Genomic DNA, 26,640 nt, shown 5'->3' with positions numbered 1-26,640 from the left:
TGTGTGCAAAGCACTGTACTGAGCGCTTGGGAGAGTACAGTATAACAACACACACATTCCCTGCTCACAACAAGCTCACAGTCTAGAGACCACTCCCTTGCTTAGACCAAGGCCCATTATAAACCAAAAGCAGAAGGGAAATGGCAGAGAGAGAGAGGATGAGAAAAGCAAAGGCAGGTTTGCACGGGAAGGAGAGAATGGGGGCTATTCTGAGGGAAGCTCAGGTAGCCCTACCTCTAGGGTAAAGCGTTGGCAGATCTCATTCTGGCCTCTGCCACAACCTGGAGAAGAAAAGTATTTTCTGCACACTTGAATCTTGGCTTTTCCCTGCACAGGCTGGGCGTAGGCGTACCTGGAGAGAAGAGGAGATAATGCTAATAATTAAATAATTATGGTATTTGTTAAGTGCTTACTATGTGCCAGGCACTGTACCAAGTGCTGCAGTGGACACAAGCAAACTGGGTTGGACAGAGTCCCTGTCCCACCTGGGGCTCACAGTCTCAATCCCCATTTTACAGAGGTAACTGAAGTCCAGAGATGTGAAGTGACTTGCCCAGGGTCACACAGCAGACACATGGTGGAGCCGGGATTAGAACCCAGGTCCTTCTGACTCCCAGGCCTGTTCTCTATCCACTAAGCCTCACTGCTTATAATAATAATAATAGTAATAATAACAATGATGGCATTTGTTAAGCACTTTGTGCAAGGCACTCTACCCCAGTGTTTGGCACAATGTAAGGGCTTAGCCAATACCTCCATTATTATTATAATTATTATTGGTGGGGGGAATTTGACAGTAGCAGGGGTTGGGGGGGTGAGGGGTCCCACCCCCAGACCCTGCTCGCTCTTCAGTCACCAGTAGCTTCAGCATTTTATTTCACTTTTGAGTCCCTGGGTGGCTTCCATCATCATCTTCAGTGCTGGCTGGCTATTGTTACCACCATCATTATCATTTATTGAGCACTTACTACCTGCAGAGCACTGTACTAAACACTGAGAGCTACCCCACTTTTTGCCCCCTGAAAGCCTGCTTGTTGGCCAGTGGAGCTCCAGGGCAGAGGGGGTGGCCAACTTACTAGTCAGAAACAGTTTTCCTTTCATCACCGTCCTCATCTCATAGAGAAACGTTGCTTCTGCCCACCCAGACCTGATTCTGTCACCCTGCCATGCTCTCTCTGTCCCGAAAATGGAAATTCGATCCATTAGGGGGCTTCTTTTTCTCTAGATTCCCAGTCCTGGGCAATTGAGGTGGGATGGATGGTGAACTAAAACCCAGCTTTTCCTTCCTATCTGGGTCCACCAGCCGATCTGGTTCTCCTGAGCATAGCTAATAATTATGGTACCTGTTATGTGCTTACTGTGTGCTAAGCACTTTTCTAACCTCTGTGGTAGATACAAGCTAATCAGGTTGGACACAGTCCCTGTCCCACATGGGCCGCACACTCTTAATCCCCATATTACAGATGAGGAAACTGAGGCACAGAGAACAATAATAATAATAATAATTATGATACTTGTTAAGCATTTACTATGTGACAAGCACTGTTTTAAGCACTGGGGTAGATACAACTTAATCTGGTTGGACACTGTCCCTGTCCCACATGGGGCTCACTCTCTTATCCCCACTTTACAGATAAGTAATTGAGGCACAGAGAAGGGAAGCGACTTGCCCAAGGTCACACAGCAGACATGTGGCAGAGCTGGGATGAGAAGGCAGGTCCTTCTGACTCCCAGGCCCACGTTCTATTCATTAAGCCACGTTGCTTCTCAGCCACAATTCTGTGGAGGGGAGGGCCCAGCCTATGCCAGACCTTGGCTTCAGAAGAGTTGACCATTGGTGACCAACTGCCCTTTCCACGTGTGGGTCTGCTTGGACTGTGCTCTGGTTTGGAATTGGAGCTATGGTTGGTCAAACTGCCATTTGGGATTTTCCCTCCTTGCTTCACAGGCCTAAGGAAGTCTTTTCCTCAGAAAGATCCTCATTGACCTCTGTGGCGGTAAGCATCCCCGCACGAGCTGTGCCATGGAATTGCCCCTCAGGATGACCCAAAAGCCACCTGTTGCCTGCCTTGCTTGCAAGTGACTGTCGTCAGGTGCTCCTGTATGGCAGCAGTATAGTCACCTTTTACCCCTCTGCCCCCAAGATGAAGTCAACATGGCCCAGTGGATAGAGCACAGGCCTGGGAGTCAGACTTCTCTGTGCCTCAGTTGCCTCATCTATAAAATGGGATTTACTACTGCAAGCACCACGTAGGACTTGCCTGTGTCCAACCTGATTACCTTGAATCTACTCCACCACTTAGAACAGTGTCAGGCACATAGTAAGTGCTTACTGAATACCATTAAAAAAACCCTATTCTTCCTCCTACTTTGCCTGTGAGCTCCATGTGAGACCTGATTATCTTCTGCCTTCTAATCCCCACTCCACCACATGTCTGCTGTGTGACTTTGGGCAACTTACCTCACTTCTCTGTTCCTCAGTTACCTCATCTGTAAAATGGGGATTGAAGCTGTGAGCCCCACGTGGGACAGGAACTGTGTCTAACCTGATTTGCTCGTGTTCTCCCCAGTACTTAGTACAGTGCCTGGCACAAAGTAAGTGCTAAATAAATACTATTATCATTATTAAGTCCTGGGAACATATTGCTTCATGGTGGCCTGCTTACATTAGAGAACTTCACTGCTTCTCCCAAATTCACGTCAAACAGGATTTGTAAGCAAAATTGGTGAAGTTGTTCAGGATGACCGATATGAGCTGTTCACCTCTCACAGCTCAGAGAGAAGGTCAGACACCACCCCCAGGAAAACTTCAGCTAATAATAATAATTGTGGTATCTGTTAAGTGCTTACTTAACTTACTCAGGACAATGATGTTAAGTGGGAAAAATATGTGGTCCCTGACCTCTCGGGTCTTCCAATCTGAAGGAGTTTAGAATCTTACAATTTAAAGAGTTAATCATTTCTACTGTGTATAGAGAGAGCACTGTACTTAGCATTTAAGAGTACGATAGATGGTAAGCTTGTTGTGGCAGGGGACATATCTACCAGTATGGCTTAGTGGAAAGAGCATGGGCTTCAGAGTCAGAGGTCATGGATTCTAATCCCTTCACCACCGCTTGTCTGCTGTGTGACCTTGGGCAAGTCACTTAACTTCTCTGTGCCTCAGTTACCTCATCTGGAAAATGGGGATTAAAAACATGAGCCCCACGTGGGACAACCTGATTACCCAATATCTACCCCAGCACTTAGAACAGTGTTTGGCACGTAGTAAATGCTTAACATACCATAATAATAATTATTATTAATGGCGATGGTATTTGTTAAGAGCTTACTATGTGCTAGGCACTGTACTTATTAATTGGCAGATTTGCAGCTTGATTTGACAATGAAACTACAGGGCTCCTTGTAGACCTGGCCTTGGATCAGGATGAGGGGCATTTCTTGGTTTTTTTTTCCTGGCTTACTGCTGACTTTTGGAGTACAAGTCACTTCTTTATTGTGTCCTTCCCAGTGCACTGGTAACCAAGTAGATGCTCAATAAATGTTACCACTACTACTTCTCTAAATGGCCAGTCATCTCATCTCTAAATGGCCTAATGGATAGAGCATAGATCTGGGAGTCAGAAGGACCTGGGTTCTAATCCCAGCTCTGCCACTTGTCTGATGTGTGGCCTTGGGTAAGTCACTTCACTTCTCTGGGTCTCAGGTCATCTATAAAATGGGGATTAAGACTGTGAGCTCCAGGTGGGACAGGGATCGTGTCCAACCCGATTTGCGTGTATCCACCCCAGTGTATATAGTACAGTGCCTGGCACATTGTAAGTGCTAAACAGATACCTTATTATCATCTTCTTGTCTGTATTGCCAGACTTCAGAAGCTCTGTCCCAAAGTCATTTGATCATGCTCAGAGCCAGTTGAGTTTGACTACGTTTTGGTATTCTACGAAACATTTTCCCCCTAGATTTCCTGTTGAATAAAGTGGATTGAATCCACGAGAGCTGATTCAGTAACCCAACTTCACCGCATTGGTGATGAGGAGTGATTTAAACAGTGATGGAACCTTAGGATTTCTGTGAATTCACAGGGATCCAGATTGGGCAGGAGTCTGGAAATTCTGATGCTGCTGACTGTTTTTATAAATCACCGATTCTGGTGTGAATCCCCACATGTGAATGTAAAGGTATTGATGCGAATCCTCCCAACCCTGAAACTCCATATTGGGGTTGAATACTACACTGTGATTTGGGATGGTGGTGGGGGGCTGTGGGATTGGTTGGTTGAGAATCAGTCTCATCGAGTTGCGTTTCACTCCCCTCTCTTTTATATCCCCATCCCTAAGTTGCTTAACACAGCCATTCCTCATGATCTAGAATAACACTCTAGGAAGAGAGAAGACAAAATTGTGTACTTACTTTGCACACACGTCCACTTGGAATGTCTGATCCTCCACAGAAATTGCTTCAGGACTATAGACTTGAACTTCATATTTAGGTAGTACTGAAAACAAAGAGCAAATAGCCTCAGTTTGAACTCCGGAGCCCTTAAGGAAAAGGTGGAAGTTTCTTGGGCCTTATCTACTCATTTTCCTCCAATACTTCCCTTCTTCTAATTTTCTACCTGTCCATCTGAGGTCTTTGATTGTGCTTCCTGTGAGAAGCAGTGTGGCCTCGTGGAAAAGGCTGGGAGTCAGAGGACCTGGATTCTAATCCTAGTTTCTCCACTTATCTGCTGTGTGACTTTGAGCAGGTCACTTAGTTTTTCTGTGCCTCAGTTCCCTCATTAGCAAAATGGGGATGGCCTATTGGCTAGAGAACAGGTCTGGGAGTCAGAAGGACTGCTGGAAGAACTTGGGCAAGTCACTTAACTTCTCTGTGCCTCAGTTGCCTCACCTATAAAATGGGATTTACTACTGCAAGCACCATGTAGGACTTGAACTGTGTCCAACCTCATTACCTTGAATCTACTCCAGCACTTAGAACAGTGTCAGGCACATAGTAAGTGCTTACTGAATACCATTAGAAAACCCCTATTCTTCCTCCTACTTTGCCTGTGAGCTCCATGTGAGACCTGATTATCTTCTGCCTCAACATTTAGTACAGTGCTTGACACATAGTAAGCACTCAAATACCCCAGTTATAATTTCCTGTGTTCTTCCCATTAGATTGTAGCTCCCTGAAGGCAAAGACAATGCCATCTTCTTTTTAAATAACACCCCATCCATTCCATCCCACAGTGACCACTTGATAAATGCTGCCAATTAGAAAACTCTCTTCATTTCTACAGGGTAAGCCAGGCACTTACCATATTCCTCAACGGTGAAATGGTGACTCACGGTCTCTTCTGAATTTTTTCTGACAGTAATCGTGTATGTTCCCAGGATGGGCTCTGAAATTAACTGGAATGAGAACTCAGCGATAGGAGTGAGAGGCTTCACCTGAAGCCACTGAAAAATCCTGTTTCTATCGGGATCCTGGAGGAAAAAGATGAACACCGGCAACAGGTGTTAGTCATGGAACGGATTGTTTGGGTTTGCCTAGAGATAGAAAAACAATATAACAACTTCTCTTAGATTCTCACCCCCGTGAACACGCATCTCACCCAGAAATATCAAAAACCAGAAACTACAAACTCCTAAAGTGGTTATCGGCCAACACAATCTTGGACTTCACTTGTATATTGTATATACTTGTATATACAATACTTGTACTACTTGCATATTGCCTCCTTCCTTTTTCTAAAATTCTCTTCCTGCCCCATTCTGTTGACTTTTCATTTATTCTTGAGGTCAATCCAGGAGATTTCCATCTGGGTCAGAACTGACACATCTGGGATGGAAAAACTATCCCCCTATTGTTTAAACCGAGCTCTTCCAATCTCAGCCTGATCGGATTGAGAGGACCACCCCCTTCAAAACAAATGTTTTGGCACAAAGAGGTTCTTACCTGAACGGTGACCAGAGGGTACTGAAAGAAGAAGAAAAAAATACGTTGAAAACTAGACAGACCATTTTTCTGCTGGAGGAGTCCGAAACCCAAGCCACTAAAGGCTAGGTAATTGTTTTCCACCCAGTGTTCAGTTCCGGTGAATGTGGTGGGCGGAAATGGCAGGAGGTGAGAGAGTGATATGCACACATACACACACCCACCTCGGTTTGGTTTCAACTGGAAAGGAGCATTAAGCTGCTCAGCTGAAATCTGAGATTTAGCTGGGCTAATTCCCTGTGAGGGTGGGTGGTTTCCTGGGGAAGGTCACTGGACAGCAGTTATTCAGGGGACACTCCAGGGGGGCACTCCTCCAAGACCCCCAGCCCCTGAACTCACTCACCGACTCATTTACGGCCTTCAAATTGTTGTCCAAAGTCACAATGCGAAACATCACTGAAGGGAAAGAGAAAGGGGCAGGCATTTAAACTGGAATAAAACAATCTATTGGCGTGTGGAGAGACAGTGGTGTATCAGTCACTCTGATAAGGTCCCTTGGTATTTTGGGGGTAAGTCCATTTTAGGAATAATAATAATAATAATAATGGTATTTGTTAAGCGCTTACTATGTGTCAGGCACTGTACTAAGCATTGGGGTGGAAACAAGCAAATTGGTTTGGACACAGTCCCTGTCTCTTGTGAAGCTCACAAATTGGGCACAGAGAAGTGAAGTGACTAGCCCATGGTCACACAGCAGAAAAGTGGCACAGATGGGATTCAAATCCATGACCTAACAACTCCAAGGCCCATGCTCTATCCACTATGCCATGCTGCGTCCTCCCAAAACCTTGCTCAGAGACTCTCTTCAAGGGGGGATGGAGATAGGAGGTGGAGCATGTCAAATTCACAAAGGGGTTGTCTCTCACCTAAGGTTCAATGAGGAGCCAGCAATGGGGTTTGCATAATAATAATAGTGGCATTTGCTCAGCTCTTACTTCGTGCCAAGAACCATACTAAGCACTGGAGTAGATACATGATAAGCAAGTCAGACACGGTCCCTGCCCCACATGGGGCCCCACAGCCTGGGAAGGAGGGAGAACAAGCATTGAACCCCATTTGAAGGATGAGTTAACTGAGGCACAGAAAAGTTAAGCACCTCACCCAAGGTCACAGCAGGCAAGTGACAGAGTTGGGATTAGAACCCAGGTCCTCCGACTCCGAGACCTGTGGTCTCTCCCATAGGCCATGGTGTATAAGGGACCAGGAGTTCTGCCTCCCACTCTCCAGGTTCACCAATGGCCTGCATGATTTTTTTCTGGAACATTCTGATGGGCCTCCAGTGCAGCCCAGACTGAAATCTGGAATCAACAGATAACTCTGGGATTCCTCAGCAAAAAGGGAGTTCTCTCCTCCCTCTGCCACTAAAATCACACAAAACTCAATGCCAGTAAGTTGGTTTGAAGGGAATTTCTTTCCTGTTTCAATAACTGTTGGCAACTGATGACAGCACAGAACTGCAGCCATTTGAACTCAGTTTTGACCTATCTGGGGGTGCAGGAGCCTCTGTGACCAACTGAACTTGCACTAGGAACTATGACCCTTGGACATGAGGTATTCAACCCACCCTCAACCCCCTAGCCCTTCTGTATATATATATATATATATATATATATATATATATATATATATATATATATATATATATATATCCATAAATCATAAATTATTTATTTATAGTAATGCCTGTCTCTCCCTCTAGACTGTAAGCTCGCTGTGGGCAGGGAACCCATCTACCAATTTTGTTGAATTGTACTCTCCCAAGTGTGTAGTACAGTGCTCTGCACAAAGTAAGTGCTCAATATGCAGCATAGAGCACAAGCCTGGAGTCAGAAGGTCATGGGTTCTAATCCAGGCTCCGCCATTTGTCTGCTAAGTGACCTTGGGCAAGTCACTTCACTTGTCTGGGCCTTAGTTACCTCATTTGAAAAGCTGGGGATTGAGACTGTGAGCCCTATGTAGGACAGGGACTACGTCCAACCCTATTAACTTGCCTCCACCTCAGTGCTTAGTACAGTGCCTGGTTCATAGTAAGCGCTTTAACAAATATTACAATTATTATTAATAAATATCATTGATCGATGTAAACACCCGAACTGACTACAGAGATGGCCTCTCTCTGAAAAGACTAACTTAAGCCTAAATTGAGAACTCAAGTTCTAAAACCAAAAGTGACAGAAGTGACTTTGGTCAGCATTCTTAACATACACAGTTAAATACCAGTGTTAATAGGCGACAATGCTAGGTAATATCGTTGTAAATATCATCCTGCTTCCCTCCAAGGTCCTGTTCCCAAACATTAAATTCAAGAGTGGCTCAGTACTCCCAGGGGAAAGGAGTTATTTTAGACAGCGAAGTTTCTATTTTGCTCCTTCAAATGTCCCCCATTAAATTCAAATTGCAGAGCTGAAATGAAGCAGAAGGCACCAGCTGACTTGTTTGATTTTTCAAACTGAGGGACAAATTCGTGGTATATATTGAGCTCTTACTGTGTGCAGAGCACTGTACCAAGCGCATGGGAGTTATGTGACCTCGAAGCCCAAAAGGTTGTCTTCAACTAAGCTTTCATTTTCTCATACATTTCTGTCTGCGTCACTCTTGCACTTGGATTTGCACGTTTATTCACCCCTCCCTCAGTGCCACGGAATTTAGGTACATATCCATACTATCTGTCTCTTCCTTTAAACTGCAAGCTCTTTGTGCACAGGGAATGTGTCTACCAACTTTTATATCATACTCTCCCAAGTGCTTAGGACAGTGCTGCACACACAGTAAGCGCTCAATAAATACCACTGATCTATTGACTTGGGAGACACATTCCCTGCTAATAACAAGCTTTCAGTCTAGAGGGGAACCTTAATTCTATTTAGTGTGGTTTATTACTTCTTTCAATTTGCATTACTTATTTCAATTTAGCCGTCAATACCCCTGTGAGGTAGGGCCAGGCCCATTATTATCCCCATTTTACAGATGTGGAAACTGAGGAATGGGGAGGTTAAGTGACTTGCCCAAGTTCACTCAGTAAAGAAGTGGCAGAGCTGGAACTAAAACGCGGGTTCTTTGACCTCCAGGGCCAAAATTCTTCCACTACACCACATCGACGCTCACGCAGAGTGAGCATTCAAAGAGCCTCTGCAGGCAGCAGGATTCATAATCTCTCAGTCCACCTTCTCCCTCAAGGGAGACTTTAATGTCCCCGGGATGTTGCAGCTCAGCTCAGGGTGGGTTCGCTCTTGGGTCATACAGTTCCTAAACCCCCTTGACCCCAACTCACCCTTCTGCCCTGGCTTGTAGATGGGCTTGTCTGACTGGACGAAGGTCACCTTCTCTTCGGTTGGAATGACCACAGATCTCCTCTCCGACATTTGGCTGGTGCTGCCCACGGCAGAGAATGTGACAAAAGCCAGGTGTTCCGCCGTGGCTCTGGGAACCTTGGAGTGAACGCAGCCCAGCAAAGATGGTGAGCCAGGGCTTACCGGGTCCACAAAGATCAATTGGCCAGATGGCCTGACAGTCAGTCCCCATGTACATCCGTTTTCCCCTTGCTAGGCCAACTCGCCCCAATTGTTCTTATCATCAGTGCTCTTCATTGAGCACCTGCTGAACATGAAGTGCCATACTAAGCGCTCTGGATTGTACTTTATTCACCCCCGCCCCCCTCCCCGCCACTTCAGCCCCACAGCACTTAGGTACATATCTGTAATTTATTTATTTACATTGCTGTCTACCTCCCCCTCTAGACTGCAAGCTAGCTGTGGGCAGGGACTGTGGTTGTTTATTGTTGGAATCAATCAATCAATCATATTTATTGAGCACTTACTGTGTGCAGAGCACTGTACTAAGTGCTTGGGAAGTACAAGTTGGCAACATATAGAGACAGTCCCTACCCAACAGTGGGCTCACAGTCTAAAAGTGGGAGACGGAGAACAAAACCAAACATACTAACAAAATAAAATAAAATAGATATGTACAAGTAAAATAAATAAATAAATAGAGTAAGAACTATGTACAAACATATATACAGGTCCTGTGGGGAAGGGAAGGAGGTAAGATAGGGGGATGGAGAGGGGGACAAGGGGGAGAGGAATGAAGGGGCTCAGTCGGGAAGGCCTCCTGGAGGAGGTGAGCTCTCAGTAGGGCCTTGAAGGGAGGAAGAGAGCTAGCTTGGCGGATGGGCAGAGGGAGGGCATTCCAGGCCCGGGGGACGATGTGGGCCGGGGGTCGATGGCGGGACAGGCGAGAACGAGGCACGGTGAGGAGGTTAGCGGCAGAGGAGCGGAGGGTGCGGGCTGGGCTGTAGAAGGAATGTATTCTTCCAAGCACTTGGTATAGTACTGTGCACATAGTAAGAGCTCAATAAATACAACCGATTGACTGATGACTACCACAAGATTCCAAGTGCTGGCTTCTAAATTTCCTACATTTCTGTATTCCTCTTCTCTCTAATTTTACCCCAATATTTTTCCTTCTTTCAGAATTTTCCTCTGTTCCCAGACTGCTCCCCTTCCCTCTGAGACTCTCTCTCTCCCCTGTCAAAGGGGAATTTGCCTCTCACACTAATCTCCTGCGTTCTTCTTCGCCTCTTCTTCTCCTTCACTCTCCATTACTCTCTAGTCCCCAATTCTTGCAATGGAATTTTCTCCACAGTCTCCCTAGGAGTCATTTCTTCCTTGCTCGGAGTAAGCAGTTCAATATCTCACCTGGAAACTTTTGCATTCAAAGAAAGGGCTCTCTGACACCGACTGGTCAAAAATGGTGGTATTGGCACCATTATATTCCAAGATAACACTCATAGACATAGTCTCATTGAGGTTGGAGAGGTGAAGGCACACTTTATCTTGAAAGTCACTCCTTAGAACTGAAGAGAGCAGCAGGACATATTGTCTACAGGCAGGTTAGAAAAAAAAATCAAAACAAGTGACAGATGGTTACTTGAGGAAAAAGAAGCAAAACATATAAAGGTGGGAGGGAAATACTGGCTAAGAGAACACGAGCCAAGCAATACCTGTCTCTCTCCCAATAATAAACTGGAGGAAATTTACAGTATTTATCTACGCAGCAAGAAATGACATTAACAAAAACCTGACTCTGCTGTCTTTGGTCATTTTTTCCAAAGTTGGAGTATCATGAGAGCCTCTTGAGGGATGCAGAAGAAAAACGAATGAGATGATGTTGCTACAAACACAAATAAAAAAAAAATCTGATATTTCCTTACGGTTCAAAAGACTGCACAGAAGTGAAATGGAAGAGCAAAATGCTCAGGAACATTCTGATCTTCATCTCTGCCCCTTCCCACAGAGACAAGGCTGGGTGATGAAGGCGGATTCTTTCCATGACAAGACGTCAGGTGCCTCTACTTGGTTCCTCCCGCCTGTCCCTTGCCTAGTACGTTTCATATTTATAGCTCAGCAAAGAGTGGATCAGTTCCCTTCTGGCATGAGCTAGCCCGGAGCCACCAATCACGGGTTGGTCCGCCTAGCTCCCTTTCCCTCCAGGGCAAGTCATTTTTTATGCAACTTCCTGGACTTTTTTTTCCTCTTTAACTAAGTGTCTAATCTCCTGAAATCCTTGACGCTTGCATGTTTGAATTGGGTTCAGCAGTATGGGTTACGGAGGAGGAAAAAACACCAAAGAAAGGAGGGGGGAGGAAAACGTTATGCAATGTCTGTCATTTCTGCTCTCTTTTTACGTACTTCAGTCGGCTTCAGTTCAGCTCCGGGTTTGCGATTCTGGCAGTGGTACCAAAGTGTTGATCTGTAGGAATTACAGGAATTACCCCTTAGAGGAAAACTAACTCCCAGGGTCTCTCCAGTGATCTGAAAAGCAGTCTTCTAGACTGTGAGCCCATTGTTGGGTAGGGACCGTCTCTGTATGTTGCCGACTTGTACTTCCCAAGCGCTTAGTACAGTGCTCTGCACACAGTAAGTGCTCAATAGATATGACTGAATGAATGAATCAAAGCCCCAAGCTTCAAAAGTTGATTTTTATCTGCGGTACGGACCTGAAAAAGCAAGCGTGGCCTAATGGAAAGACCATTTCTGGGAATTAGAAGATCTGGGTTTTAATCCCCGCTTCACCACTTGCCTGCTGTGTGACCTTGGGCAAGTCACTTAACTTTTCTGTGCCTCAGTCACCTCATCTGTAAAATGGGGATTAAGACTGTGAGCCCCACGTAGGACATGGATAGTGTCCAACCTGATCATCTTGTATCTACCTCAGCATTTAGTACAGTGCCTGGCACATAGTAAGTGCTTAACAAATACCATTTAAAAAAAAAACACAACAAAACACCTCCTTGCCATTAGAGAAATTGAAAACCCAGCAAAAGATAGCTTCCCACCTTGAGTGCTGCTGCTCCAACATGACCTGTCAAATGGCAAGGGGTCTAAGGAGACAATATGAATTGTGGTATTTGCCAAGTGCTTAATGTGCCCAGTTTTGTCCTAAGCACTGGGGAATGAGCTATCCTTAGAGCCTTTTGAAGCTTTCTGTACCCTTTAGGTCCGGATGAAGAACCAAATCCGTTGCAACATCCTGCTTTAGAAAAGAGTGAAATTGAAAATGGGCATATGGAGAGTCCTTTCTTATTCAGAAGTTCTCGGACTTTACCCATATGACATTAAGGCATGAGCTTCTTGAGGTCAGGAACTATGTGCCTTAATTCTGCGGGGTTCTGCTGAGAGTGTAACACGGTTCTTAATATTATCAATAACAACAATAATGGCAATAGTAATAATGGCAGTATTTGTTATGCACTTACTGTGCACCAGGCACTGTACTAAACCCTGCGATAGAAACAAGTTAATCAGGTTGGGCACAGTCCTTGTCCCACATGGGATTAACAGTTATTGATCCCCATTTTAAGGCCAAGAGAATTGACTTGCCCAAGGTCTCACACAGCAGACAAGCGGCAGAGCTGGGATTAGAACCCAGCTCCTGTGACACCCAGTTCCATGCTCTTTCCACTAGAGACCATGTTGCTTCACACTGATTGGTGACAAAATCCTTCTCAGTCTGCTGATTTCCTCCCCTCTTCCTCCCTCTTCTCTGTTTTTCTCCTTGAAGAAATAATGCTAGTTAGTATAAGGGGAACCAGAACCAAAGACTGAGAAGGACCAGTAGAAGAAGCACATAATAATAATAATGATGGCATTTATTAAGGGCTTACTATGTGCAAAGCACAGGGGCATAGCACAGGAGCACTGGGGAGGTTACAAGGTAATCAGGTTGTCCCGTGGTGGGCTCACAGTCTTAATCCCCATTTTACAGGTGAGGTAACTGAGGCCCAGAGAAGTGAAGTGACTTGCCCAAAGTCACACAGCTGACAAGTGGGGGAGCCGGGATTTGAACCCATGACCTCTGGCTCCAAAGCCCGAGCTCTTTCCACTGTTCTCAGGGGAACTGGGTTCCAATCACAGCTCTGCCACTTGCCTGGCTACCTTCTATCTGCCCTAGTGCTTAGAAATAATAATAATAATAGTAATTCCGGTATTTGCCAAGTGCTTACTGAGTGTCAGGTACTGTACTAAGCACTGAGATGGATACAAGCGAATCAGGTTGGATGCAGTCCCTGTTCCACGTGAGCTAGAGAAGCAGCATGGCTCAGTGGAAAGAGCACGGGTTTGGGAGTTAGAGGTAATGGATTCTAATCCCAGCTCCCCCACTTGTCAGCTGTGTGATCTTGGGCAAGTCACTTAACTTTTCTGAGCCTCAGTTACCTCATCTGTAAAATGGGGATTAAGACTGTGAGCCCCATGTGGGACAACCTGATCACCTTGTATCCCCCCAGCACTTAGAACAGTGCTTTGCACATAGTAAGTGCTTAACAAATGCCATTATTATTATTATTACACATCCAGAGCAATAATAATAACAGTGGCATTTGGTAAGTACTAACTGTGCCACACACTTACCTTGAAATGTTCACTATGGAACCAACAATGTGTGGTGAAAAGATGACATACAGAAGACATGTGTTCCTTTTGTGTAATTTTGGATAAATTGGAATATTAAAATTTGGTGTAAATAAAAATTGTTGGGGTAAAGATAGTATGAAGATTGTAAGGGAGAACTTGGATTGATATTTGAATCTGGAGTTTTCCTCAAATGATTTTTAAGAGTGAACTAAAATAGGATAAACTTTATGGTAAGTAGCATGGTGTAGTGGATAGAGCACAAGTCTGGGAGTCAGAAGGATGTGGGTTCTAATTCCACCTCTGCCACTTTGCTGTGTAACCTTGGGCAGGTCACTTCACTTCTCTGTGCCTCAATTTCCTCATCTGTAGAGTGGGGATTGAGATTGTGAGCCTCACCTGCCATCTTCAGCTTTTTGCTCTCTGATGGTTTCTTCCCCACAGCTTTCAAACATGCTCATGTCTCCCCTGTCCTAAAAAAGCACTCCCTTGACCCCGTGGCTCCCTCCAGTTATCTATCACACAATCTCCCTCCTACCATTAATTCATTTCATTCATTCAATCGTATTTATTGAGCGCTTACTGTGTGCAGAGCACTTTACTAAGCGCTTGGGAAGTACCATTCTTCTCCAAACTCCTTGAGTGAGTTGTCTACTCTGTCCCCATTTCCTCTCCTGCAATTCTCCCTTTTAACTCTGCAAAAGCCACCTTCTCAAAGGTCACAAATGATCTTGCCAAATTCAACGGCCTCTATTCCATCCTAATACTCCTCGACCTCTCAGCTGCCTTCTACACTGTCGATCACTGCTTTCTCCAGGAAACATTATCCAATCTCGGCTTTACTGAGATTTACTGTCCACTCCTGGCTTACTCCTATTTCTCTGGCCACTCATTCTCAGTCTCTTCTGTGGGATCCTAATCTGCCTCCCACCCTCTACCTGTGGGGCTCCCTTAAGATTCAGTTCAAGGTCCTCTTCTATTCTTCATCTACACCTACTCCCTTGGAGAACTCATTCGTTCCCATGGCTTCAATTACCACTTCTATGAGGATGATCCCAAATCTACATCTTCAGTCCTGATCTCTTGCTCTCTCTCCTCTCCATCTATTTCTCTCTGCAGTCTTGCATTTCCTCCTGCCTTCAAAACATTTGTATGAGGATGTCTTGCCATCACCTCAAACTTAACATGTCCAAAACAGAACTCCTTATCATCTCACACAAAACCCTGTCCTTCCCCTGATTTTCCCATCACTGTGAACAGTTCCACCATCCTTGCTGTCTCACAAGCCTGTAAACTTAACTTTGTCCTTGACTCATCTCTCTCATTTAACCCACAAATTCGATCTGTCACCAAATCCTGTTGGCTCAATCTTTGCAACATTGCTAAAATTCACCCTCCTTGCTAAACTCCCAGCCTTCTGCCTCTCCCCATTCCAGTCCATACTTCGTTCTGCTACCTGGATCATTTTTCTACAAAACCATTCAGTTCATGTTTTCCCACTCCTCAAGAACCTCCAGTTTTTGCCCATCCACTTCTGCATCAAACAGAAACTCTTTAGTATTGGCTTTAAAGCATTCAGTCACCTCGCCCCCTCCCACCTCTTCTCACTGCTCTCCCGCCCACACATTTTGCTGCATAAAATGCTAACCTTTTCACTGTACCTCCATCTCACTGCTGACCTCTTGCCCACATCCTGCCTCTGGCTTGGAGTGTCCTACCTCTTCATAACCAAAAGACAATTACTCTCCTCGCTTTCAAACCCTTATTGAAAGCACATCTCCTCCAAATGGTCTTCCTCAACTAAGCCGTCATTCCCTCTTCTCCCATTCCCTTCTGCATAATCCTGATTTGCTCCCTTTATTCACCCACTCCTCCCTCAGCCCCTCAGAATTTATGTACAGATCCATAATTTAATCATTTATATTAACGTCCCTCTCCTCTTCTACACTGTAAGTTCACTGTGGGCAGGGAATGGGTCTACCAACTCGGTTACATTGTTGTATTGTACCCTCCCAAGAGGTTATTATAGTGTTCCCCTCACAGTAAACATTCAATAAATCTATGGATTTATTGATTGATATCTTTTGCTTCTGTTAGAGAAGCAGCATGGCCCAGTGGCCATGGCCTGCGAGTCAGAGAACTTCGGTTCTAATCCCAGCTCTGTCACTTGTCTGCTGTGTGACCTTCGGCAAGTCAATTGTTCTGCGCCTCAGTTTCCTCATTTCTAAAATGGGGATGAGGACTGTGAACCCCATGGTGGAACATGGGCTGTGTCCAACCTGTCTTGTCTGTACCTCAGTGCTTAGTGCTTAATGCCTGGAACATAGTAAGTGCTTAACGAATGCCATTAAAAAAAAGTCAGGGGACCTGGGTTCTAATCCTCCAGGCTCTACCACTTGACTGCTATGTGTGATCTTTGGCAAGTCACTTCACTTTCTGGTGCCTGAGTTTCCTCATCTGTAAAATGGGGATTCAATACCTGTTCTCCAATATTTTTAGAATATAAGCCCCAAGTGGGGATAGGAACTATTTCTGATCTGATTATCTTTTATCTTCTCCAGTGCATAGCACATAGTAAGCACTTAAATACCACAATTCTTCTTCTTGTTGTTATGGGTACCCAACCAGGAATACCTACTGTCCTGCTAAGAGGAGACTTTAAAAATTTGGATGAATGCATGAAAGATGTCCCACAGGACAGCTACTGACTGAGTCCAACCTGATTATTTTATACATACCTCAGCACTTAATACAGTGATGGGCACATAATAAACACTTAACAAGTACCATAAAAAATGAAAAAAATCCACAAACACTCACTCCCATGCAAATAAAACCTGAGTTTGACTACAGCTTGGCTAAATATTGGCTCTACCCTTAACCCACGTGGCTGCTAGCCAGTTTCAGGTCCTGGAATGTTCCTCCTAAATACTTTCTTGGAAAAATCCCGGGATGAAAAGCACAACTGTTGAGGAAAAACTCAATGCATTTCTCCCAGACTGGCCTTCTTCAGGTTACTAACTTTAGTCTTTGGAGGGCCAGTCATCGGCACCAGAAACAAGGCTAGAGGCTCCATCTTGAGCACTGTACCAAGAGGGACTCCATTTTGGCTAAGGTGGTCACAGCGGGTGGAGATGACTTGGCAAAATGACCCTCTTTGGACTGAAAAGTCACTCTCTAGGAGCTCTGTCACCTAAGCTATCTGACCTTGGATTGTATGCATTAAGAGTTCAGTAATAATAACAACAACAACGAGAAGAAGAAGAAATACTTGCTATATGTCAAGCACTGGTCAGGCACAGTCCCTGTCTCACATTGGGCTCACATTCTAAGAGGGAGAACAGATGTTTAATCCCCATTTTACAGATGAAACAAGGCACAGAGAAGTGAAGTGACATGCCAACTGTGTGATCTTGGGAACATGTCTGCTAATTTTTTTTGTATTGTACTCTCCTGAGCTTTTCATACAGTGCTCTGTACATAGTAAGTGCTCAATAAGTACCATTGATTAATGGATTGATTTATTGATTAAAGTAGCTGAGGCTTAGGAGTCAGGTCCTCTGACACCTAAGCCAATGTTCTTTCCACTAGGCCTTGCTGCTTTTTAGATTGTGTTGGCAGGATAGAATGTTTCAATTGAGGTTTTCTTCCCCCTCCTCCTCTTTCTCTAAAGCAGCACCAACAACTCCGCTGCTGCAAACACCATCATCACCATGCCCAAATTGGCCCTCCGGGGCCACAGAATGGGCACTTCTGGCAAGGACAGAGACACTAGGCTACAACAGAAGTGACTGTCCAAGCCACAGTTATCTGCTGTGTGACCTTGGGCAAGTCACTTCACTTCTCTGTGCCTCAGTTACCTCATCTGTAAAATGGGGATTGAGACTGATAGCCTCATGTGGGACGGGGCTATGTCCAACCCGATTTCCTTGTAACCACCCCACTGCTTAGTATAGTGTCTGGCACATAGTAAGTGCATAACAAATATGATAATTATTATTAATTATTAAATGTGGGTGCTGCTATGACCATTTGAGGTCTCCCACAGCTGCTCTGTTTGGGTGGGGTAGTTTTGGAAGATCAAAGTGTGGATTCATTCATTCATTCAATCATTTATTGAGCACTTGCTGTGTGCAAAGCACTGTACTAAGCACTTGGGAGAGTACACTACAACAGCAAACAGACATATTCCCTGCCCATAACAAGCTCACAATCTTGAAGGCCTGGTCTTGAATAATTTATTTTATTTCAATATCTTTTCCTCCTTCTGGACTGTGCGCTCTTTGTGGATAGGGGTCATGTACATCAGCTCTACTGTATTGTTCAGTCAGTGGTATTTATGGAGTGCATTCATTCATTCAATCATATTTATTGAGCACTTACTGTGTGCACAGCACTGTACTACTCACTTGGGCGAGTACAATGTAACAATAAACAAACGTATTCCTTGCCCATAACAAGCTTGCATTCTAGGGGGAGACAGACATTAATATAAATGAATTACAGATATTTACATAAGTGTTGTGCTATTGTGCTCTCTGAGGTGCCTAGTACAGTGCTCGGCACACCATAAGCACTCAATAAATACCATTGATTGATTGGCGTGGAGAACAGAGAGAGCAGCAAAGGCTCTGAATCCAGTCACCAGCACTTCCAAAAAATCCAAACCAAAGTAATAACTGTGTTATTTGATAGGCATTTACTAGGTGTCAAGCATTGTACTAAGCACTCGATTGAGCACAAGAAAACCAGGTCCTTGTACCATGTTGGGACTCACAGTCTTAAATAGGAGGGAGAGTAAGTAGTGAATTCCCATTTAACAGATGAGGAAACAGGCACAGAGAAGTTAAGTAACTTCCCAAGGTCACCCAGCATATAAATGGAAAATCAGGATTAGACCCTAAGCCCTCTGACTCTCAGGTCTGTGCTATTTTCACTAGGCCAAGCTGCTTCTCAGCTATTGTTCCTGCCTCTTCTCAAAATCCACCCCTTCCACCTGCACCTCTGAATCCATCACATCTTATCAAAGTGCTTGCCCTGACCATCATCATCTGCTGTTTTCTCTCTAATGGCTTTTGTCCCACTGCTTTAAACATGCTAAAGTCTCCCCTATCCTAACCTCCAGTTATTGCTTTCTTCCCAAATCCAGTGGCCTCTACTCCATCCTAATCCTCCTCAACCTCTCAACTATCTTCGACACTGTTGACCACCCCCTTATCCTGGAAACATTATCCAACCTCGGCTTCACTGACACTGTCCTCTCCTGGTTCTCCTCCTATCTCTCTGGCTGCTCATTCTCAGTCTCTTTGGTGGGCTCCTCCTCTGCCTCTCACCCCTTAAATGTGTGAGTCTCTCAGCGTTCAGTTCTGGGTTCCCTTTTATTCTCCATCTATACCCACTCCCTCGGAGAACTCATTTGCTCCCATGGCTTCAACTTCCATCTCTATGAGGATAATTCCCAAATCTACATCTCCCCAGCTATCCCTCTCCTTCTCTGTAATCTCACATTTCCTCTGGCCCTCAGGACATCTGTACTTGAATGCCCCACTGTTACCTCAAACTTAACATGTCCAAAACAGAACTCATTATCTTCCCACCCAAACCCCGACTTCCCCCTGACTTTCCCAATACTGTAGACAAGACCACCATCCTCCCTGTTTCACAAACCCATAATCTTGGCATTATCCTCTCTCATTCAACCCATATATTCAATTTGTCACCAAATCCTATCTGTTCAACCTTCATAACATCACTAAAATCCACCCTTTCCTCTCTATCCAAACAGCTATTGCATTGATTCAAGGGCTTATCCTATCCTACCTTGACTACTGCATCAACCTACTTGCTGACCTCCCTGCCTCTCCTGAGTCCAGTCCATACTTCACTCTGCTGCCTGGATCATTTGTCTACAAACAGGTTCAGTGCATATTTCCCCGCTTCTCAAGAACCTGCAGTGATTACCCAACCACTTGTGCATCAAACAGACACGGCTTTATCATAGGCTTTAAAGTACTCAATCCCCTTGCCCACTTCAACCTTACCCTGCTGCTTTCCTATCTTAAACCAGCATGCACACTTTGCTCCTCGAATTCCAACCTACCTCATCTATCTCACTACTGACCTCTCACCCACATCTGGAATGTCCTCCCTCTTCAAATCTGACAGATGATCACTTTCTCTACTTTCTAAACCTTATTAAAAGCATATCTTCAAGAGGCCATCCCTGACTAGGCCCTCATTTCCACTTCTCCCACTCCCTTCTGCATCATCCTGACACTTGAATTTGCATCCTTTATTCATCCCTCCTACACCACTTTGTGCACATCTGTAATTTATTTATAATGTCTGTCTTCCCCTCTAGCATGTAAACTTGTTGTGGGCAGGGAACATATTTACCAAGTCTGTTACATTGTACTCTCCTAAGCACTTAGTATGGTGCACTGAACATAGTAAGTGCTCAATAAATGATTGATTAGTACTATGTGGCCTTGAGTAAGTCTCTTTATTTCTCCATGTCCCAGTGCCCCACTGTAAAAATGGGGATTAAATATTGGTTCTGTCTCCCTTTGATAATAATAATAATAATAGTATTAATAATTGCAGTATCTGTTATGAGATTACTATGTACCAGGCACTGTACTAAGCGCTGGGGGGGGGGGGTACAAGCAAATCGTGTTGGACATTCATTCTTTCAATTGTATTTATTGAGCTCTCACGGTACGCAGACCACTGTACTATGCACTTGGAAAGTACAATTCAGCAACAGATAGAGATAATCCCTACTCGACAATGGGTCCCTGTCCCATGTGGGGCTCACAGTCTCAATCCCCATTTAACAGATGAGGTACCTGAGGCCCAGAGAAGTGAAGTGACTTGCCTGAGGCCACACAGCTGACAAGCGGTAGAGCCAGGATTAGAACCCATGACCTAGGCAGACAGGGACTGACTCAAGTCGGATTATCTTGTATCTATCTCAACTCTTACCACCCAGGTTGTCACATAGTAGGCATTTAACAAATGCCACAATGATTTCCAGTACCAATACTGAAAGGTCTCATTAGAATTAGGGTTGGGACCAGTGGCAAGGTTAGAGTTAGATTTAAGTCACCCACTGGACTGACCATTAGATAACTCATTTATAGGTAATTGTCATCGAGCCATTTGGTGACTGATAACTTATTTACTGAATCAACCAATGAGTACGTTCTTCCAAATGCTCTCCGGTTCTGGTTCACACAACTCAATATCTGCTGCTGGTCTCTGAAGCAAGTGTGGGGACTAACTCCTCTGTGGAAGCCCTGAATTCTCAGTGTCCCAGGATCACTCTCCTGGAAGGTCAATTCCCCGAAGTCCCAAACTGGGTGTGGATCAAGCCAGCTGGCCCTCATCACACATTCAGCAAGGATTGGCAGGAAGAGCTGAATTATGGTATTTAATGTGAGATCACAGCATCCGTGGAATAAAGCAGCATGGCCTAGTGGATAGAGCCTGGGCTTGGGAGTCAGAAGAACCTGGATCTAATCCTGCCTCAGCAGACAACAACAGACAACAAGTGTCTGTTGTGTGACCTTGGGCACTTCACTTACCTTCTCTATGCCTCAGTTTCCTCATCTGTAAAATAAGATTTAGACTGAGAGCCCCATGTGGGACAGGGACTGTATCTCACCTGATTATCTTTTATCTACCCCAGTGCTTGGAGCAGAATAGTAAGAGCTTAAATACCATAATTATTATTATGATTAATAGTCCCAGCTCTAAAAATTGTCTGTTGTGTGACACTGGGCAAGTCACTTAACTTCTCTGTGCCTCAGTTACCTCAACTGTAAAATGGGGATTTAGACTGTGAGCCCCAACCTGTGAAGATTGTATATACCCCAGCACTTAGAACAGTGCCCAGCACATAATAAGCGCTTAAAAATTACCATAAAAATAAAGTGAAATAAAATGTTTTCCATCTCTGAGTGATGCTCCTGATGCCTTAGATAAAAGGTGAGCTAATGTATTCTTTCTCATTATAAGTGGGGCCAGGTTGATGCATTTTGCGCCACCCAAGAGAAACATCCCAGTGGGATAACTTTATCTTCTTAATTAGTGGCATTTTTTAAGTACTGGGGTAGATACAAGAAGATCAGGTTAGACACAATCCCTGTTCTACATGAAACTCACAGTCTATCAATCAATGGTATTTATTGAGCACTTACTGTGTGCAGAACACTGTACTACATGCTTGGGAGAGCACACTCCAAAAGAAGTGCTAAACATTTGCCCACAAGGAGCTTTCAGTCTGAAGGGGGAGACAACATTAATACAAATAAATAATGGATATGTATGTAAGCACAGCTCTTATGTACTGTGGGGAAAGCCAGGCCCAGAGACGCAGGCAGGTGGCAGAGGTGGAATTGGAACCCAGGTGCTCTGACTTCAGGTCCTGCTCTTTCTACTAGGCCACGAGAGAAGGAAGATCTCTTTGCTCCCTTAAATAGACTCATCATGTCTTGATAGAAGTAATCTTATCAAAATGCAACTCGTAATCAAGAACGTTATATGGAGTACCAACTATTGTGCCAAGCATGTACTGGGCACTGGGGAGCATTAAATAGAAGTAGAGGGAGTGATCCCTGCCTCTGAGGAACTCACATTCTAATGGGGGAGGCCAATGACCAATGTTTTTTGACTTTTTAAAAATGGTACCTGTTAGTGCTTTACTACGTATCAAGCCTTGGTGTAAGTGCTGGGGTAGATACAAGCTAATCAGGTCGGATGCAGTCCACAACCCACATGGGGCTCACAGTCTTAATCTACATTTTACAGATGAAGGAATTGAGGCACAGAGAAGTTAAGTGACTTGTCCAAGGTCACACAGCAATGTGGCTTAGTGGAAAGAGCCTGGGCTTGGGAGTCAGTGGTCATGGGCTCTAATCCTGGCTCTGCCACTTATCAGCTGCACCTTTTCACTGAACACTAAGTCCAGTCACTGAAGGGAATTTGATAATGATGATTATTATTACTACTGTACTTGTGTAGTGCTTACTATGTGCCAAGCAGTGTTCTAAGTGCTGGGGTAGATACAAGTTAATTACACTGGACACAGTCCCTGTCCCACATAGGAATAAATGGAGTGAGGCCCATGTTACAGATGAGGTAACTGAGGCCCAGATAAGTTAAGTGACTTCCCCAAGGTCACAGAGCAGACACGTGGCAGAGAGGGATTAGAAGAACCCAGCTTCTTCTGACTGTCAGACCTATGCTAGCCATGCTGTTTCTCTAGACATGCTGCTTTACTGAGCACTTTGTGTGCAGAGCACTGTATTAAGCGCTTGGGAGAGCACAATACAATAGATAACAATATATGGTCTACAGGGGGAGTCATACAGGTCAGACACAGTCCCTGTCCCACAAGGGGCTCACAGTTTAAGGGAGAGGGAGAACAAGTATTTAACTTGTAAACTCTAGTACAAGTCATAGCACAACTCTTCTTTGGTCCTTTTTATGTGGCTCCTGGGCTCCTTCCTTTCTTATTTTTTCCATGCTGCTTTGCAAACGCTCTGGTAAAGTGGGTCTCATTAAAGTAATATATTTAGCCAGTCTGGAACTCCTTGCACGTGACCTCAGAGCCATAAATAGACATAAGACCACTAGAAGTGCAAATCCATTGTTCTCGAAATTCAAAGAAGGTGAATACTTTCCATTCAAGCGGCTACCACACTGGTTCAGGCACTTTTTAAAAAAATAATTTTTTTTTTGTTGAGCACTTACAGTATGCCAGGCACTGTTCTAAGTGCTGGGGCAGACACAAGGCACATTTGGATACAGTCCGTGCCACACATCGGGCTCAATGCCCTGTCTCTTCCTCCTCCCCTTCCCCATCACAGACTTCTCCACTCTAGCCGGGATCTCAGGAGGGGGATCCCACAGAGGGGGCTGGGGAGAAGGGGCTGAGATCTTGGACAACCAAATTTCCCCTGTCCCGAGTCTGTATTGCTCTCAGCACTCCTCATCCACCTTGCTCCCCTACCCCTCTCTGAACACAAACTGGGCTTCAACTTCTCCGTTTCACCCAAAAGCTGCCCAGAATCATGGCCTAGTGGGAAGAGCCCGGGCCTAGGAGCTAGAGGACCTGTGCTCTGATCCCAGTTCTGCCACTCGTCTGCCATGTGATCTAGGGCAAGTCACTTCACTTCTCTGGGCCTCAGTTACCTCATCTGGAAGATGGGGATTAAGACTGTGAAGCCCCATTTGGGCCAGGGACTGTGTTCAACCTGATTAGCTTGTTTCTGCTAACAATGCTTGGCTCATAATAAGCCCTTAGCAAGTACTGTAAAAATAATGTTAATAGGGCAAATTTTTCACATGTTAAAAAATCTTTGCATAATAAGCTTCTTTTTCTGCAGCCTCCTGGAGGGGCTAATAATTATTATAATTCCTTATTTAGTTAATGTAATGCTTTGTCTTGAGTGAGAAGAAATAGCTTAGTGTTTAATTTAAAAAAGGAATTGCTATTTTTCCAGAGGTTCTGGGATGGATCCCAATTTTTAACATATAAGCCTCTGGCAAAACAAATCCCATGCTACAGCTGTTGGTGATACACTCATGCTTTCGAGGACCATAGCATGGCTGTAGTAATAATAACAACAACAGCGATATTCGTTAAACTCTTACTACATGCCAGGCACTGTACTAAGCACTGGAGTGGATACAAGAAAATCAGGTTGGACATAGTCCCTGTACCATGTGGGGCTCACAATCTGAAACCCCATTTTACAGATTTGATAATGAGACACGGGGAACAGAAGTGACTTTCCCAAGACCATACAGCAGACAAGTGGTGGAGTCAGGATTAGAACCCATGACCTTCTGACTCTCAGGCCCGTGCTCCATCCACTACACCATGCTCCTTCTTGGCTGTTGAGTGGGATACATGGGGAGTTATGGTAGATACTCAGTGCTGGCTCTGGGCAGAGCACAGTACTAAACCTTGGCCTAGGAGATGATGACATTGGCCTCCGCAGTGTGGAGAACTGACACTTGGAAAAAAAAAATCAATTCTAGCAAGCTACATGTGGCGGAAGTATGACACCTCCAGGTGCCTGCCATCTCCCATCATGGCTTCCAGGGCTCTGCATGCCCTATGGACTGAAACCGCTCACAAACATTCACCATTCCTCTCCTCCAGGTACCCGCGGTCCCCAACATCTCAGCACCCTCGATGTTCCCATCCACTGAACCTCCATGCTCTCTCCCCAGGATCTCCCACGTTGCTGAGCAACCTCCATCCACAGCGTAGTGCATAGAGCACGGGCCTGAGAGTCTAAAGTCTAATATCAGCTCCACCACTTGTCTGCTATGTGACCTTAGGCAAGTCACTTTATTTCTCTGTGCTTCAGTTACCTCATCTGTAAAATGGGGATTGAGACGGAGAGCCCCATGTGGGACAGGGACTGTGTTCAACACAATTTCCTTGTAACCACCTCAGTGCTTCGTACAGTATCTGGCAGGTAAGCACTTAACAAATATCAAAATTGTTATTATTTCACCCCAGAGGAGCAGAGAAAAGCAGCCATAGCCCGGCACCAACTCTATACAACTTCCTGGAAGAGTGATGGTCGCTGCTGGAGCTGTCACTGTCTCTGTGGTTGTAACCATGGAAATGAGCCTCGAGGGGCCAGAAATTATGCTCTCTAGTCACAGCAGCCCACTAATGGAACTCCTTCCCTATCCATAATACCCCAGACCAATCAATAAATCATATTTACTGAGCACTGAGTGCAGAGCACTATAATAAGCACTTGGGTGAGTACAGTATAACCGAGATGGTAGACACGATCCCTGTCCACAATGCACTTACAGTCTAGAGAGGGAGATAGACATTAATATAAATAAATAAATAAATTACCGATATGTACATAAGTGCTGTGGGGCTGAGGGAAGGGGGAATAAAGGGTGCGAATCCAAGTTCAAGGGCAGTTTAGGAGGAAGTGGGAGAAGAGATACGGAGGGCCTAGTCAGGGAAGGTCTCTTGGAGATGTGCTTCATTTCATTTTAAGCTTCATTTTAGTCTTTATGTTATCTTAAATGTTTTCTTTCATCTTGGTCAGGGACTGTGTTTACCAACTCTACTGAACTGTACTTTTCCAAGTGCTTAGTAAAGTGCCGCATAGACTAAGTGCTTAATAAATACCATTGACTGATTGTGTGTGTTGCCCTCTCCCCATTTTTGTTTTTAAGATTTTGAACCATCTGAGGATCAGTGAAGGTGTCTAACCTGTGTATTCTTTCCCAGCATTTATCACAGTGATCTGCTCACAGTAAACACTTAGCCTGTGAGCCCACCTGGGACAGGGATTGTGTTGGACTTGATTACCTGGTGTCTACCACTGCACTTACTTCAGTGCTTGGCACATAGTAAGCACTAAATGAATGCCATCATTACTGAATATACTATTATTACTACTAAAAATACAAGAATCAAAAGCAAAGAGAGTAGAAAGGGATAAGGACAAATTAACAGTTTTTGGAGGGCCAATCAGGGAAGACCTCTTAGAGGAAGTGAGGCTTTAAAGGAAGGAAGAGTGTGGTGGTGTGGAATGACCCCCCTCTTCATATCCCACAGACAATCACTCTCCCCACCTTCAAGCCTTATTGAAGCACATCTCTTCCAAGAGGCCTTCCCTGACTAGGCCCTCCTTATCTCTTCTCCCACTTCCTCCTACACTGCCCTTGGACTTGGATTTGCACCCTTAATTCACCC

General features: G+C 44.8%; 1 protein-coding gene across 1 annotated transcript in view; it reads right to left on the bottom strand.

Annotated features, from left to right (window-relative positions):
* Positions 1-11,341, bottom strand: part of LOC119939623 (ovostatin homolog 2-like) — a 62,243-nt gene extending 50,902 nt beyond the window's left edge. The window contains exons 1-8 of the mRNA XM_038759746.1: positions 11,195-11,341; positions 10,680-10,863; positions 9,254-9,410; positions 6,326-6,378; positions 5,944-5,964; positions 5,303-5,471; positions 4,414-4,498; positions 235-352 (exon numbers count right to left, since the gene is read on the bottom strand). Of these exons, the coding sequence (XP_038615674.1) occupies positions 235-352; positions 4,414-4,498; positions 5,303-5,471; positions 5,944-5,964; positions 6,326-6,378; positions 9,254-9,410; positions 10,680-10,863; positions 11,195-11,313 (906 nt within the window). The 5' untranslated portion in view covers positions 11,314-11,341. The remainder of the gene's footprint in view (positions 1-234; positions 353-4,413; positions 4,499-5,302; positions 5,472-5,943; positions 5,965-6,325; positions 6,379-9,253; positions 9,411-10,679; positions 10,864-11,194) is intronic.
* Positions 11,342-26,640: the final 15,299 nt, after the last annotated feature.

This window comes from Tachyglossus aculeatus, chromosome 17 (genome assembly GCF_015852505.1).
Source record: "Tachyglossus aculeatus isolate mTacAcu1 chromosome 17, mTacAcu1.pri, whole genome shotgun sequence".
Lineage (NCBI taxonomy): Eukaryota > Metazoa > Chordata > Mammalia > Monotremata > Tachyglossidae > Tachyglossus > Tachyglossus aculeatus.
The sequence above is the reverse complement of the archived record's forward strand: the minus strand, read 5'-3'. Positions and strand labels throughout refer to the sequence as shown.